General features: G+C 36.0%; 1 protein-coding gene across 1 annotated transcript in view; it reads right to left on the reverse strand.

Annotated features, from left to right (window-relative positions):
• HTR2C (5-hydroxytryptamine receptor 2C) overlaps positions 1-14,578 on the reverse strand; it is a 112,604-nt gene extending 98,026 nt beyond the window's left edge. Inside the window, exons 1-2 of the mRNA XM_060001711.1 lie at positions 14,544-14,578; positions 10,151-10,464 (exon numbers count right to left, since the gene is read on the reverse strand). Coding sequence (XP_059857694.1) covers positions 10,151-10,464; positions 14,544-14,578 — 349 coding nt within the window. The remainder of the gene's footprint in view (positions 1-10,150; positions 10,465-14,543) is intronic.
• Between the last annotated feature and the right edge of the window lie 298 nt (positions 14,579-14,876).

Below are 14,876 nucleotides of genomic sequence, written 5' to 3' on the forward strand. Positions count from 1 at the left end.
TAAAATTCACCCTTTTAAAACTGCATACTAGAATATATAGTTTTTAAAATTTTGAGAAATATATATACAACCACTACCACCATCAAGATATAGAACAGTGCCATACTACCAAAGTAAATGCTCCTTTGGAGTCAGCATTGCTTGTTCAGACCCTGGAAACTAATGATCTGTTTTCTGTCTTTATAGATTTACTTTTGAAAGAATATCATATAAGAGGTTGACTTTTATATAAATATTGCTTCAGTGTTGCTTTGTTTTGTTATTTTTTAAAATTATGAAGCCAGTCTAATTCTCTTGCTTTTGTAAATTATTTCTTATTTTTGCCTGAAGATTTTTCTTTCTATTTAACACCTAATGTCTCAGATATATCTCAGAGTTGACTGTTCCAGGTCAATTTTTGGTACTGGGTTGGCCCTATCAATATGTACATTGAGACCCTCTTTTATTTCTGGAAAACTTTCCAGGATTATAGTTCTAAATATTAATTCTGTTCCATTATATTTTTTTCTTTTCAAGGATTCTCATTATACACACATTGGCTCTTTTATTTGATGGTCTTCCATCTCAAACACTTTCTTTTTGACCTCTTTTACTTCTTTCTCCATCTCATTTTCATTCTTTCTGTTGTTTCCATGTTTTTCTTTAGTGCCCCTTATTAAGTTTTCATATTAATCTATTCTTCTTTAGGCACTTTTAATTTAATGTTCATTCCAATATGATTTTATCTTTTTCTCCTATTTTATTCTCCTGGGTTCAATCAACTTTTGCTTTATGTTGACCAATTTTTTTATCCATTTCTTTTCTTAGTTTTTAGATTTCTACTTCAAGGTGTTTTTTTTTTATAGATATATCTTTAAATGTTTGAGAAAATTTAGTTTATCTTGAAGTATTTTGTTACAGCTTTTTTGTTTTTTGATCATTCTTTATTTGTGGGAACTTTCATCAAATGGCTTTTTTTATTCTCATGTTCTGATTTCTTTTTATAGTAGCTTGGTATAGATGAAAGTTGGTTGCATCTTTGAATTTGTATGAACATGGCTAGCAGTTTGTGGGTGGTTTCCATGGCTAGTGGTTTGTGGGTAGTTTCCAAGATTCCAAGCTCTGGAGCACCCTTTTCTCTTCATGTAACAAAGTATGATTTCTTTATTGGAGGACTTTTGGGGTACAGTGGAGGGCAGTGGGGGGAGGGTTGATGGGTTCTTACATGTTGACATTTTTTTGTCTTGTAAGTTGATGAAATTTCCCCTCTTGTTTCTTTTTCCCTTCACTGTGCATTTTTTTTCAAAAGTCACCTCTCCCTTTTAACCCTTTTCTACCTCCAAAGAGTTCCTCTCCAACACTGCTTTCTTGAGTCCTATATACACTTCTAAGTCAATTCTCTAAAGGATGAGCTTCCAGAGAAGTTTCTCAGAATTTTCATACTTGGGGTAGACTTTCTTTCTTATGATGATTTTAGATCAATCTTAGGCTTCCTACTAGCTTTCCTCCTCTCTCTTTCATCTAGTATTTACTGGACTGCCCTTCCTCTTCACAACAGCACATGGTGGGAGCCTAATAGAAAGCTCATTGTGATCTCTTATTTATTTTCTGCTTACAGATTATTTGGAATTTGAATGTTCTCCAAATTAGGTGGTGGTATTGTGTAGTTTTATTTGTTTTGTTTTGTTGTTCTTTATTGCTTGGGGGTGTGGTGATGGATGTGTTAGGACATTTGGATTTAGGCTGATGCCATTTTTTGACCACTCATATATTTTTAAGGGAGAAACTGGCAAAATGAAATAGACACCACAAGACGAAGTATACCTTCTAAAGCATATTCATTCCAGTGACCTTTTCTTACATAATTTGGAGCTATAGTGTGGTAAAATGCTCACAGAGAAGGTAAAATACTTATACTTTGAAATTAATGCATCATTCAAACTCAGTAAATATAAGGAAAGCATATTTCCTGAGAACACTATTTATAAAATGCCTATTGAGACAATCTATTACCACTGTGTATTTAGAACAGGATAATTAATTTGTAAGTTCCATGAGAGATTATTTTCTAGATGCAGTAATCTTCTTTTAGGACTTGAGAACTAGATACACTTTCAGTATTAGTCCTTCCAGTCTAATTCCATTATACACTCCAGGGAGAAGGGAGTCTATTTCACTGCCTTGTGAGATGAGCATATCGGCAATGAAATTCAAACTGGGTTCTCCAACTCCCTAGGAAAGAAACTTTGCAGTGTAGTATAAGTGGTTTTGATTGTTCTTAATAAATATTAGCTAGAAACAAAAGTTAGGTTAAAACGAATATGGCAAAGATATGGGAGAAAATCAAAAGAAAAAATTTTTATCACTGTCTCCTTTTAAAAACATGAATTATAGACTCTAGGAAGAAGAATAGCTGTTATTGAGTGCTTATTATGTGCCAAGCACTTAGTTTGTCAATATTTAGGAAGATTACTTAAAATATGTTTTTAAAGATGATGAGCCTTGGGGACCTTCAAGATGGCAGAGGAGTAAGATGAGAAGATCACCTTCCTCCCCACAAATACATCAAAAATACAGCTACATGTGGAACACCTCCTACAGAACACCTACTGAACGCTGGCAGAAGACCTCAGACTTCCCAAAAGGCAAGAAACTCCCCGTGTACCTGCGTAGGGCAAAAGAAAAAAGAAAAAACAGAGACAAAAGAATAGGGATGGGACCTGCACCTCTGGGAGGGAGCTGTGAAGGAGGAAAAGCTTCCACACACTAGGAAGCCCCTTCACTGGGAGACACAGGGGGTGGGCAGGGGGAAGCTTTGGAGCCATGGAGGAAAGCACAGCAACAGGGGTGCAAAGGGCAAAGTGGAGAGATTCCTGCACAGAGGATCGGTGCTGACCAACATACACCAGACTGAGAGGCTTGTCTGCTCACCTGCTGGGGCGGGTGGGGGCTGGGAGCTGAGGCTCAGGTTTAGGAGGTCAGATCCCAGGGAGAGGACAGGGGTTTGCTGCATGAAGACAGCCTGAAGGGGGCTAGTGCACCACAGCTAGCCGGGAGGGAGTCCAGGAAAAAGTCTGGACCTGCCTAAGAGGCAAGAGACTATTGTTTCAGGATGTGTGAGGAGAGGGGATTCTTTCCCTTTCTGCCCACAGAAGGCAGAGCACCACCTAAACGAGCTCCAGAGACAGGTGCAAGCCATGGGTATCAGCTTGGACCCCAGAGACCAGCATGAAACGTTAATGCTGCTGCTGCAGCGAACAAGAATCCTGTGTACAAACACAGGTCACTATCCATAGCCCCCTGGGAGCCTGTGCAGCCCACCACTGCCAGGGTCCTCTGATCCAAGGAGAACTTCCCTGGGAGAACACACGGTATGCCTCAGGCTGTTGCAACGTCATGTCAGCCTCTGCTGCCACAGGCTTGCCCCACATTCCAATTATAACTACTGTACCCCTCCCACCCCCCGGCATGAGTGAGCCAGAGCCCCCTAATAGGCTGCTGCTTTAACCCCGTCCTGTCTGGGCCAGAACAGATGCTGAGGGCAACCTACATGCAGAGGTGGAGCCAAAACCAAAGCTAAACCCCAGGAGCTGTGCGAACAAAGAAGAGAAAGGGAAATTTCTCTGTACAACCTCAGGAGCAGTGATTAAATCTCCACAATCAACTTGATGTACCCTGCATCTGTGGAATACCTGAATGGACAATGAATCATCCCAAAATTGAGGCGGTGGACTTTGGGAGCAATTGTAGACTTCGGGTTTGCTGGCTGTGACTGATTTGTTTCTGATTTCTTATGTTTATCGTAGTATAGTTCTGAGTGCTTGTTATCATTGGTGGATTTGTTTAGTGGTTAGGTTGCTCTCTTTTTTTAAATTATTATTTTATTTTAATATTTATTTATTTATTTATTTATTTATTTTTTCTTTTTTTCTTCCTTTTCTTCTGAGCTGTGTGTCTGACAGGGTCTTGGTGGTCTGGCCTGGTGTCAGGCCTGAGCCTCTGAGGGGGGACAGCCGAGTTCAGGGCATTGGACCACCAGAGATGTCCCAGCCCCACATAATATCAGTTGGCGAGAGTTCTCCCAGAGGTCTCCATCTCAACACTAAGACCCAGCTCACCCCAAGGGCCAGCAAGCTCCAGTGCTTTATGCGCCATGCCAAAAAACTAGCAAGACAGGAACACAACCACACCCATTAGCAAAGAGGCTGCCTAAAATCATACTAAGTTCACAGACACCTCAAAACACACTGCCAGATGCAGCCCTGACCACCAGAAAGACAAGATCCAGCCCCACCCACCAGAACACAGGCACCAGTCCCCTCCACCAGGAAGCCTACACAAGCCACTGAAACAACCTCACCCACTGGGCGCAGACAACAAAAACAGTGGGAACTATGAACCTGGAGCCTGCAAAAAAGAGACCCCAAACACAGTATTTTAAAAAAAATGAGAAGACAGAGAAATATGCAGCATGAAGGAGCAAGGTAAAAACCCAATAGACCAAACAAATGAAGAGGAAATAGGCAGTCTACCTGAAAAAGAATTCAGAGTAATGATAGTAAAGATGATCCAAAGTCTTGGAAATAGAATGGAGAAAATACAAGCAACGTTTAACAAGGACCTACAAGAACTAAAGATGAAACAATGATGAACAACATAGTAAATGAAATTAAAAATTCTCTAGAAGGAATCAATAGCAGAATAAATGAGGCAGAAGAACGGATAAGTGACCTGGAAGATAAAAAAGTGGAAATAACTACTGCAGAGCAGAATAAAGAAAAAAGAATGAAAAGAATTGAGGATAGTCTCAGAGACTTCTGGGACAATATTAAAGGCAACAACATTCAAATCATAAGGGTTCCAGAAGAAAAGAGAAAAAAAGGGACTGAGAAAATATTTGAAAAGATTATAGTTGAAAACTTACCTGACATGGGAAAGGAAACAGTCAATCACATCCAGGAAGCACAGAGAATCCCATACAGGATAAATCCAAGGAGAAACATGCCAAGACACATATTAATCAAACTATCAAAAATTAAGTACAAAGAAAAAATTTTCAAAGCAGCAAGGGAAAAGCAACAAATAATATACAGGAGAATTCCCATAAGGTTAACAGCTGAACTTTCAGCAGAAACTCTGCAAGCCAGAAAGGAGTGGCAGGCCATAGTTAAAGTGACGAAAGGGAAAAACCTACAACCAAGATTACTCTACCCACCAAGGATCTCATTCAGAATTGATGGAGAAATTAAAATCATTAAAGACAAGCAAAAGTTAAGAGAATTCAGCACCACCAAATTGGCTTTACAACAAATGCTAAAGGAATTTCTCTAGGCAGGAAACACAAGAGAAGGAAAAGACCTACAAAAACAAACCCAAAACAATTAAGAAAATGGTAATAGGAACATACATATCAATAATTACCTTAAATGTAAATGGTTTAAATGCTCCAACCAAACGATATAGACTGGCTGAATGGATACAAAACAAGACTCGTATATAAGCTGTCTACAAGGGACTCACTTCAGACTTGGGTACACATACAGACTGAAAGTGAGGGGGTGGAAAAAGATATTCCATACAAATGGAAATCAAAAGAAGGCTGGAGTAGCAATTCTTATATCAGACAAAATAGACTTTAAAATAAAGACTATTACAAGAGACAAAGAAGGACACTACATAATGATCAAGGGATCAATCCAAGAAGATATAGAATTGTAAATATTTATGCACCCAACATAGGAGTACCTCAATTCATAAGGCAATGCTAAAAGCCATAAAATGGGAAATCAACAGTAACACAATAATAGTAGGGGACTTTAACACCCCACTTTCATCAATGGACAGATTATCCAAAATGAAAATAAATAAGGAAGCACAAGCTTTAAATGACACATTAAACAAGATAGACTTAATTGATATTTATAGGACATTCCATCCAAAAACAACAGAATATACTTTCTTCTCAAGTGCTTATGGAACATTCTCCAGGAAAGATTATATCTTGGGTCACAAATCAAGCCTTGTTAAATTTAAGAAAACTGAGATCATATCAAGCATCTTTTCCAACCACAACGCTATGAGACTAGATATAAATTACAGGGAAAAAACTGTAAAAAATACAAACACGTGGAGTCTAAACAGTATGCTACTAAATAACCAAGAGATCACTGAAGAAATCAAAGAAGAAATCAAAAAATACCTAGAAACAAATGACAATGAAAACACAGTGACCCAAAACCTATGAGATGCAGCAAAAGCAGTTCTAAGAGGGATGTTTATAGCAATACAGTCCTACCTCAAGAAACAAGAAACATCTCAAATAAACAACCTAACCTTACACCTAAAGCAATTAGAGAAAGAAGAACAAAAAACTCCAAAGTTAGCAGAAGGAAAGAAATCATAAAGATCAAATCAGAAATAAATGTAAAAGAAATGAAGGAAACAATAGCAAAGATCAATAAAACCAAAAGCTTGTTCTTTGAGAAGATAAACAAAACTGATAAACAATTAACCAGACTCGTCAAGAAAAAATGGGAGAAGACTCAAATCAACAGAATTAGAAATGAAAAAGGAGAAGTAAAAACTGACACTGCAGAAATATAAAGGATCATGAGAGATTGCTACAAGCAATTATATGCCAAAAAATGCACAACCTGGAAGAAATGGAAAAATTCTTAGAAAAACACAACATTCTGAGACTGAACCAGGAAGAAACAGAAAATATAAACAGACCAATCACAAGCACTGAAATTGAGACTGATTAAAAATCTTCCAACAGGGCTTCCCTGGTGGCGCAGTGGTTGAGAGTCTGCCTGCCGATGCAGGGGACAGGGGTTCGTGCCCCGGTCCGGGAAGATCCCACATGCCGCGGAGCGGCTGCGCCCGTGAGCCATGGCCGCTGAGCCTGCGCGTCCGGAGCCATTGCTCCGCAATGGGAGAGGCCACAACAGTGAGAGGCCCGCATAACGCAAAAAAAAAAAAAAAATCTTCCAACAAACAAAAGCCCAGGACCAGATGGCTTCACAGGAGAATTCTATCAAGCATTTAGATAAGAGCGAACACCTACTTCTCAGACTCTTCCAAAAAGTTGCGGAGGAAGGAACACTCCCAAACTCATTCTATGAGGCCACCATCACCCTGATACCAAAACCAGACAAAGATGCCATAAAAAATGAAAGCTACAGGTCAACATCACTGATGAATATAGATGCAAAAATCCTCAACAAAATACTAGCAAAAAGAATCCAACAGCACATTAAAAGGATCATACACCACGATCAAGTGGAGTTTATCCCAGGAATGCAAGGATTCTTCATTATACACAATTCAATCAATGTGATATACCGTATTAACAAATTGAAGGATAAAAACCATATGATAATCTCGGTAGATGCAGAAAAAGCTTTTGACAAAATTCAACACCCATTTATGATAAAAACTCTCCAGAAAGTAGACATAGAGGGAACTTACCTTAACAGAATAAAGCCCATATATGACAAACCCACAGCCAACATTGTTCTCAAAGGTGAAAAACTGAAACCATTTCCTCTAAGATCAGGAACAAGACAAGGTTGCCTGCTCTCACTGCTATTATTCATCATAGTTTTGGAAGTTTTAGCCACAACACTCAGAGAAGAAAAAGAAATAAAAGGAATCCAAGTTGGAAAAGAAGTAAAACTGTCACTGTTTGCAGTTTACATGATACTATACATAGAGAATCCTAAGATGCTACCAGAAAACTACTAGAGCTAATCAATGAATTTGGTAAAGTAGCAGGATACAAAATTAATGCACAGAAATCTGTTGCCTTCCTATACACTAATGATGAAAAATCTGAAAGAGAAAAAGAGGGAAACACTCACATTTACTCTTGCAACAAAAAGAATAAAATACCTAGGAATAAACCTACCTAAGGAGGCAAAAGACCTGTATGCAGAAAAGTATAAGACACTGATGAAAAAATCAAAGATGATACAAACAAATGGAGAAATATACCATGTTCTTGGATTGGAAGAATCAACATTGTGAAAATGACCATACTACCCAAAGCAATCTACAGATTCAGTGCAATCCCTATCAAATTACCAATGGCATTTTTCACAGAACTGGAACAAAAATTTTACAATTTGTATGGAAACAGAAAAGACCCCTAATAGCCAAAGCAATCTTGGGAAAGAAAAACGGAGCTGGAGGAATCAGTCTCCCGCACTTCAGACTATACTACAAAGCTACAGTAATCAATACAGTATGGTACTGGCACAAAAACAGAAATATAGATCAATGGAACAGGATAGACCTCCCAGAGATAAACCCACGCACATATGGCCACCTTATCTTTGTCAAAGGAGGCAAGAATATACAATTGAGAAAAGACAGTGTCTTCAATAAGTGGCACTGGGAAAACTGGACAGCTACATGTTAAAGAATGATATTAGAACACTTACTAAGACCGTATACAAAAATAAACTCAAAATGGATTAAAGACCTAAATGTAAGGACAGACACTATAAAACTCTTAGAGGAAAACATTAGGCAGAACACTCTATGACATAAATCACAGCAAGATCCATTGAGAAATGGAAATATAAACAAAAATATACTAATGGGACCTAAGGAAACCTAAAAGCTTTTGCACAGCAAAGGAAACCATAAACAAGATGAAAAGGCAACTGTCAGAATGGGAGAAAATATTTGCAGGTGAAGCAACTGACAAAGGATTAATCTCCAAAATATACAGTCAGCTCATGCAGCTCAATATCAAAAAACAACCCAATCCAAAAATGGGCAGAAGACCTAAATAGACATTTCTCCAAAGAAGGTATACAGATTACCAACAAACACATGCAAGGATGCTCAGCATTACTAATCATTAGAGAAATGTAAGTCAAAACTACAATGAGGTATCACCTCATACCAGTCAGAATGGCCATCATCAAAAAATCTAGAAACAATAAATGCTGGAGAGGGTGTGGATAAAAGGGAACACTCTTGCACTGTTGGTGGGAATGTAAATTGATACAGCCACTATGGAGAACAGTATGGGGGTTCCTTAAAAATCTAAAAATAGAACTAGCATATGACCCAGCAATCCCACTACTGGGCGTATACCCTGAGAAAACCATAATTCAAAAAAGTGTCATGTACCACAATGTTCATGCAGTTCTATTTACAATAGCCAGGACATGGAAGTAACCTAAGTATCCATCAACAGATGAATGGATAAAGATGTGACACATATATACAATGGAATATTACGCAGCCATAAAAGGAACAAAATTGAGTTATTTGTAGTGAGTTGAATGGACCTAGAGTCTGTCATACAGAGTGAAGTAAGTCAGAAAGAGAAAAACAAATACTCTATCCTAACACATATATATGGAATCTAAAAAAACAAAAAGTTCTGATGAACCTAGGGGCAGGACAGGAATAAAGACACAGATGTAGTGAATGGACTTGAGGACACAGTGAGGGAGAAGGGTAAGCTGGGGCGAAGTGAGAGTAGCATTGACATATATACATGTAAAATAGATAACTATCTATTTTACATGTATATATCTACCACATGTAAAATAGAAAGCTAGTGGGAAGCAGCTGCATAGCACAGGGAGATCAGCTCGGTGCTTTTTGACCGAGGGGTGGGATAGGGAGAGTGGGAGGGAGACACAAGAGGGAGGGGATATGGGGATATATTATACATATATCTGATTCACTTTGTTATACAGCAGAAACTAACACACCATTGTAAATCAATTATACTCCAATAAAGATGTTAAAAAAAAATGAAGATGATGAACTTCTTTCATCTTCTTTGTATAAAAGCTGGTACTAGGTATGTGTACTGCCCAGAACATAGGGGTAGGCACATGTTTCTTTCACTGTCACAATCTGTATATTGGAAGGCAATTGTCATTGTTTACAAATGACACTGAGCAATAGAGTATCTATATATGATTTTAATATATTATAAAACATTTGTTTTGCTTTTTCAAGAGTCTGCTACTGATTTATTTAATAAATATACACACATCCAATTTCGTCTGTCACACAATTTTCTTTTCTGTTTATTTTCCAAATGATACAAGTAGAATAATTAACTTTCTGATTTTTTACGATACCTGCCACAGATTTATGACATGATCTGAGATCAAAATACTAATAAATTTGTACTTACCATAAAGGATTGCAAGCAGAGACAGTGGCATGACAAGTAGTCCCACTAGCATATCAGCAATGGCTAGGGACATTAAGAAATAATTGGTGGCATTGTGCAGTTTCTTTTCCAAGCTTACTGCCATGATAACGAGAATGTTGCCACCTATTGTCAAGATTATTATTATGACGATTGAAAGTGCTGGCCAGTTTTGTACCCCGTCTGGGAATTTGAAGCGTCCACCATCGGAGGTATTGAAAATGTCAGTTACTATGGCTGCTACTGGGCTCACAGAAATATCACATTGCCAAACCAATAGGCCAATCAGGTGCACACTGAAAATTAAGAAAAAAATAATCAGGTATATATTATATTGCTTGTACCTAATAAATTACTTACATAAATCAACTGCTTTTCCTTTAACAATCATTATCATCATCATCATCATTTCTACTCTCAATTAAACTTCAGTATCTCTTCTTTCTCTCCCCCAAATACTTTTATTGAATGCTTAATATGAGTCAGGCACTTAGTTTACTGAAATATATATGTGTAATCTCATTTGATCTCATATAACATCCTCATGAAGTCAGTACTGATTTATATCTATTATGTATAAGGAGAGACTGAGGTTCAGAGAAGTTAAGTAACTTTCTCAAGGAAATATAGGCAGTAAGTAGCAGGGGCAGGGTCCGTACTCAAGTCCCGTTGAATTCAAAGCCTGTGTTTTAGACTTTTACTCTTTATACTCAATCTGAAACCACAGTATTGTTTGACTTGCTGAGTGACTTTATGCTGGCCCATAATTTCTTAATATCTGTCCTGTAAATTTTCCTTCTACCTGACACTCTCCCCATTTCTGTCCTATGTTTTCTGGTGTTGTTCTAGGTTAGAAAATGATTTGTGGTGATAATTAACTCCTGTGGGTTTGCTACTTTCCTATGCTGGAAAAGAAATCTCTTAAGTCATTTAAAATGTACACCTCTCATGATGGTACTTATGTAGATTTTTACTGGTAGGAATTTCAGGCCAAGTGGCAGACTAATGCAAAAGAGACAGACGTGGTTATGTTTTGTACATTCCAAATTAATTTCCCCTGATGGTGATATGAGATTTATTCAGGTTTCATACATTAATGTAAGTCCGTAAATTGTCTCATGAAACTAATATTTATTTTCCTTAATAAGATAAACAAGAATAAGTATATTCAATATTTCCTGCTTAAAAGCAAGAATTATTATCTGTGAATGACTGTCTTATGTGTATTCTATGTTCAGTAATAGTTATTTAATGAATACTAAGCAACAACTATACTATATGTACTAGTTGTTAAACCCTGATATTATTTATAGAGAAGAAAATTTCCTCTACTGGTACAATATGTGCTAACCAATTCTCTATGCAAGAAAATTGCATGGGGGATGGAACACATGACATTACAAAATCCAGAGTCTATGAGTTCTCCATGTAAAAGTTTTGATTTCATTATCTCATTCACTTGTTCTTTGAGCTAAAAATATTATTTCTACAGGGAAAATATATGTGTGATTAAATTGACTATCACTTATTATCAATCATCAGAGAAACTTGCAGTAGTAACACTAGATGATTATGATTATCATAATTGTATCTATAATATTATACACACACACACACACACACACACACACACACACACACACACACCATACTTTCTGAACCAGAACTGGAACACTGAACCTGAAAAATTATTGGCCTTATTTAAACTTAAGTAAAATATTATAATAATTTTCTACCACGTTTAAAAATTATTTCTCTTAATATCTTGTTAATATACTTTATGTATTTTAACGTAATGAAGAAATCATGAAAATATTTTGACTTTCTCATTCTACAAGGGGTGAAAACTAGTACTTCGGACATTTAGCTTAAAACTACTTCCTCATTAGTCAAAGCTGCCTGATATCCTAAGCATCATGTCGGTGGGAGACATACATAATAATTTTCTTCAAATCATGAGAAGTAATCATTAAATTCTTTCCAATGCTGGATGTATTCTTTTTTCCTGAGACATAAAAAATAAGCTAAAATAATATGTGATTCAAAAAATCTGTATCATAATTAATTTGTGATTAAAGTGAATAGAAATTATTGAAATAAAGGACCAAATAAATAGAAGCAAGGTATTTGCTTTCAGCTTTGATTACTCTGTCACTGTATTTGTTGTATTTGGCATGTGGCTAATGTCCTGGCTACCTGACCTAAATGATTTTTTTTGACCAGTCACTTAACCTCTCAGAAGATCAATTTCCTCATCTTTACAATGAGGATGATCACATTATTGTTGTGAAAATTAAATGATACATGTAAAGTCTCAAAATAATACCTTTGTCGTAATAGGCCCTCAGTAAATGTTGGAGCTTACCTTCTTTCTGCCTTCAAAGTTAAACAAAAGTATTTTGTGGTAGCTATACCCTAAATGTACTTCAAAATTTGTCAAGAATTTAAGTCCTGGTTTTATTTTAAGAAGGTACTTATTTATGCAGAACTGGCTCAGATAGTAATTTTAAATCCAAGGTCTTTTCTGGCCTAGCTGTTGAAAAACATGTTCTGAAATTTAAAAAAATTCTGGTTTAAATTAGTTGATGATCATTTCAAGTAGTCCCACAAGACTTTATGCTCACAGTGATATGCTGCATCTTCAATTTTCAGTTGCAGAATCACAAATATATTTATTCTTAAGCCTAGATAATATGGTCCTAACAGGATATGCAATGCAACTTCAAATTTTCTCAGTAAATTGTGAAAACATCTAAATCCTTTCACATTTCTGTAAAAATAGTAGAAGAATACAAAATAAAATTGTATATAACAAAAGTACACGAAAAACTATGTCCAATTATGAATTTTATGATTTGAGTATCTTAGAACTTTGGGGTACAAAACCACTTAAAACATTCATCTTGCCTACCTCTGCTGGTCAAATATATTTTTACTTTTTATTAAAGAGTCCATGAAACAAATACTGAATTATTGAGGAAGCTTGTAGAATCTAACTATATCTTTTGTGAATTATTAAATAAAATAATGGTGTTGGGAAAAATCCTGACAGAGTTTTTACTTCAGTTTCCTGGTTTCAATTCAATTCAATTTAATAAATTCTTATTGAGCACTACTTATGAGCAAATTATTATGATTTTTACTGCAGTCAGTCCTATTTTCTACAGTATTATAATCAAGAATTGGCTGTATTCTAATTAAACCTAATTTGTAACATTTACTTGTTCAGTGAAAAACATACAGTCCTTTTACAGAAGAGGAGTAATCTAGGTCTTGTTTCTAAAGCTTATGCTGATTGCTATTAAGCCCACAGAAGTCTCATAAAATACGTGCACAAAAATCACAATTTCTATCTGAACAATTGAAATAACTTATTAATTGCTACTAAGTTTTGAATGAAAATATCTGACATTTTTAGTCGATAAACAAAATTATAATTTGATTTAAAAGTCTGAGTACATTTTAAATCTACTGAGTTTTTGCATGGCATATGACAATGGGCATTATTAGAAGAGATGAATGATCCCTTGTTTCTCTTAATGTAATGGAAAAAATTCTATGTGAATTCTTTAATTCCATAGCAGAATAATTTGGTACTCTTTAAGCTACCTTAAGCTAAACTGTTTCCTCAGTGAGCACTTTTATAGAAATCACAGAGGAGATTGTGCAGGAGCAAGGTGATTCAAGGCTTCTCAGTTGTACTGATCAGAGTTTACAGAGCCCTGGATCTTGTTTTCCATGCCCCCATTCCTCAAAGAGTAGGTTTAGAAGAAAGCAACCCAACCTTTTACTAAGTTAAAAAGAAGATATACCTGGATTAGATCATGTTTTGAATTGCTTAGTGCTTGAATTCAACGCTTTCCTTATCACTTTTATGTTATGTTCTATTGACTTTAACTACTGGTTCATTGTTTCAAGGCTACATCCTGTCCAGCTACATCCTCCAGCCCCTATTCCCTGACCTCTCGCTCATTCTTTTGCAACCTTAACTATTTTTCATAGAACCAGAGACTTGTAAAGACATTTATTCTCTTGGCTGTTTAGTTCATGCAGGAAGGAAGAGGAAAGAACCTTTCTTATTTCTACATTTTAACCATACAGAAAGGAACCACAAGTATCAGAATTATTTTTGAATGATATTACTTGTTTGAACATATGAGTGGTTGTGTTTAATTGGAGTTCAAGTTATTGGTTTTTTTCCCATTTATTGTTTTTGAATAGAAAACACCAGTAATATTAGTCTATTGGAATGCAAGTCATTTATACAGATTGAGGCAAATATAGCTGAATAATCATATAAAAACCTTTTTAACATTTTTGAGCAAACTACTATGAAAAGTTATTTTAAAAAAATAATAGGTAATAACATCCTTACAGGAACGAGTGCACTGCCTTCCTCAGGTTCACCATAATTGCTTCAGTCTTAAGCAACCAAAGTTTAAAATTGAGAGGAGGAAATTTAACAGACTGGATTCATTATGCCATCCTTTCTGGGGAGAGAAAAAAGAAAAAGAGAATTAGTTAAAAGTTTAAATAACTTTAATAACCTTTGATTAAATAAAAATAAATATATTTATTAAGTGATAAGAAATAATCAATACTAAATTTAGCAAACAAGCAAGCATATTATATAAGTGATAAAAAATGGCAAGGAGAATAGATTTTTCATTTATTTACCAATATACAACCATCATAATTTTTCTAAAAT

This window comes from Delphinus delphis, chromosome X (genome assembly GCF_949987515.2).
Source record: "Delphinus delphis chromosome X, mDelDel1.2, whole genome shotgun sequence".
Classification (NCBI taxonomy): domain Eukaryota; kingdom Metazoa; phylum Chordata; class Mammalia; order Artiodactyla; family Delphinidae; genus Delphinus; species Delphinus delphis.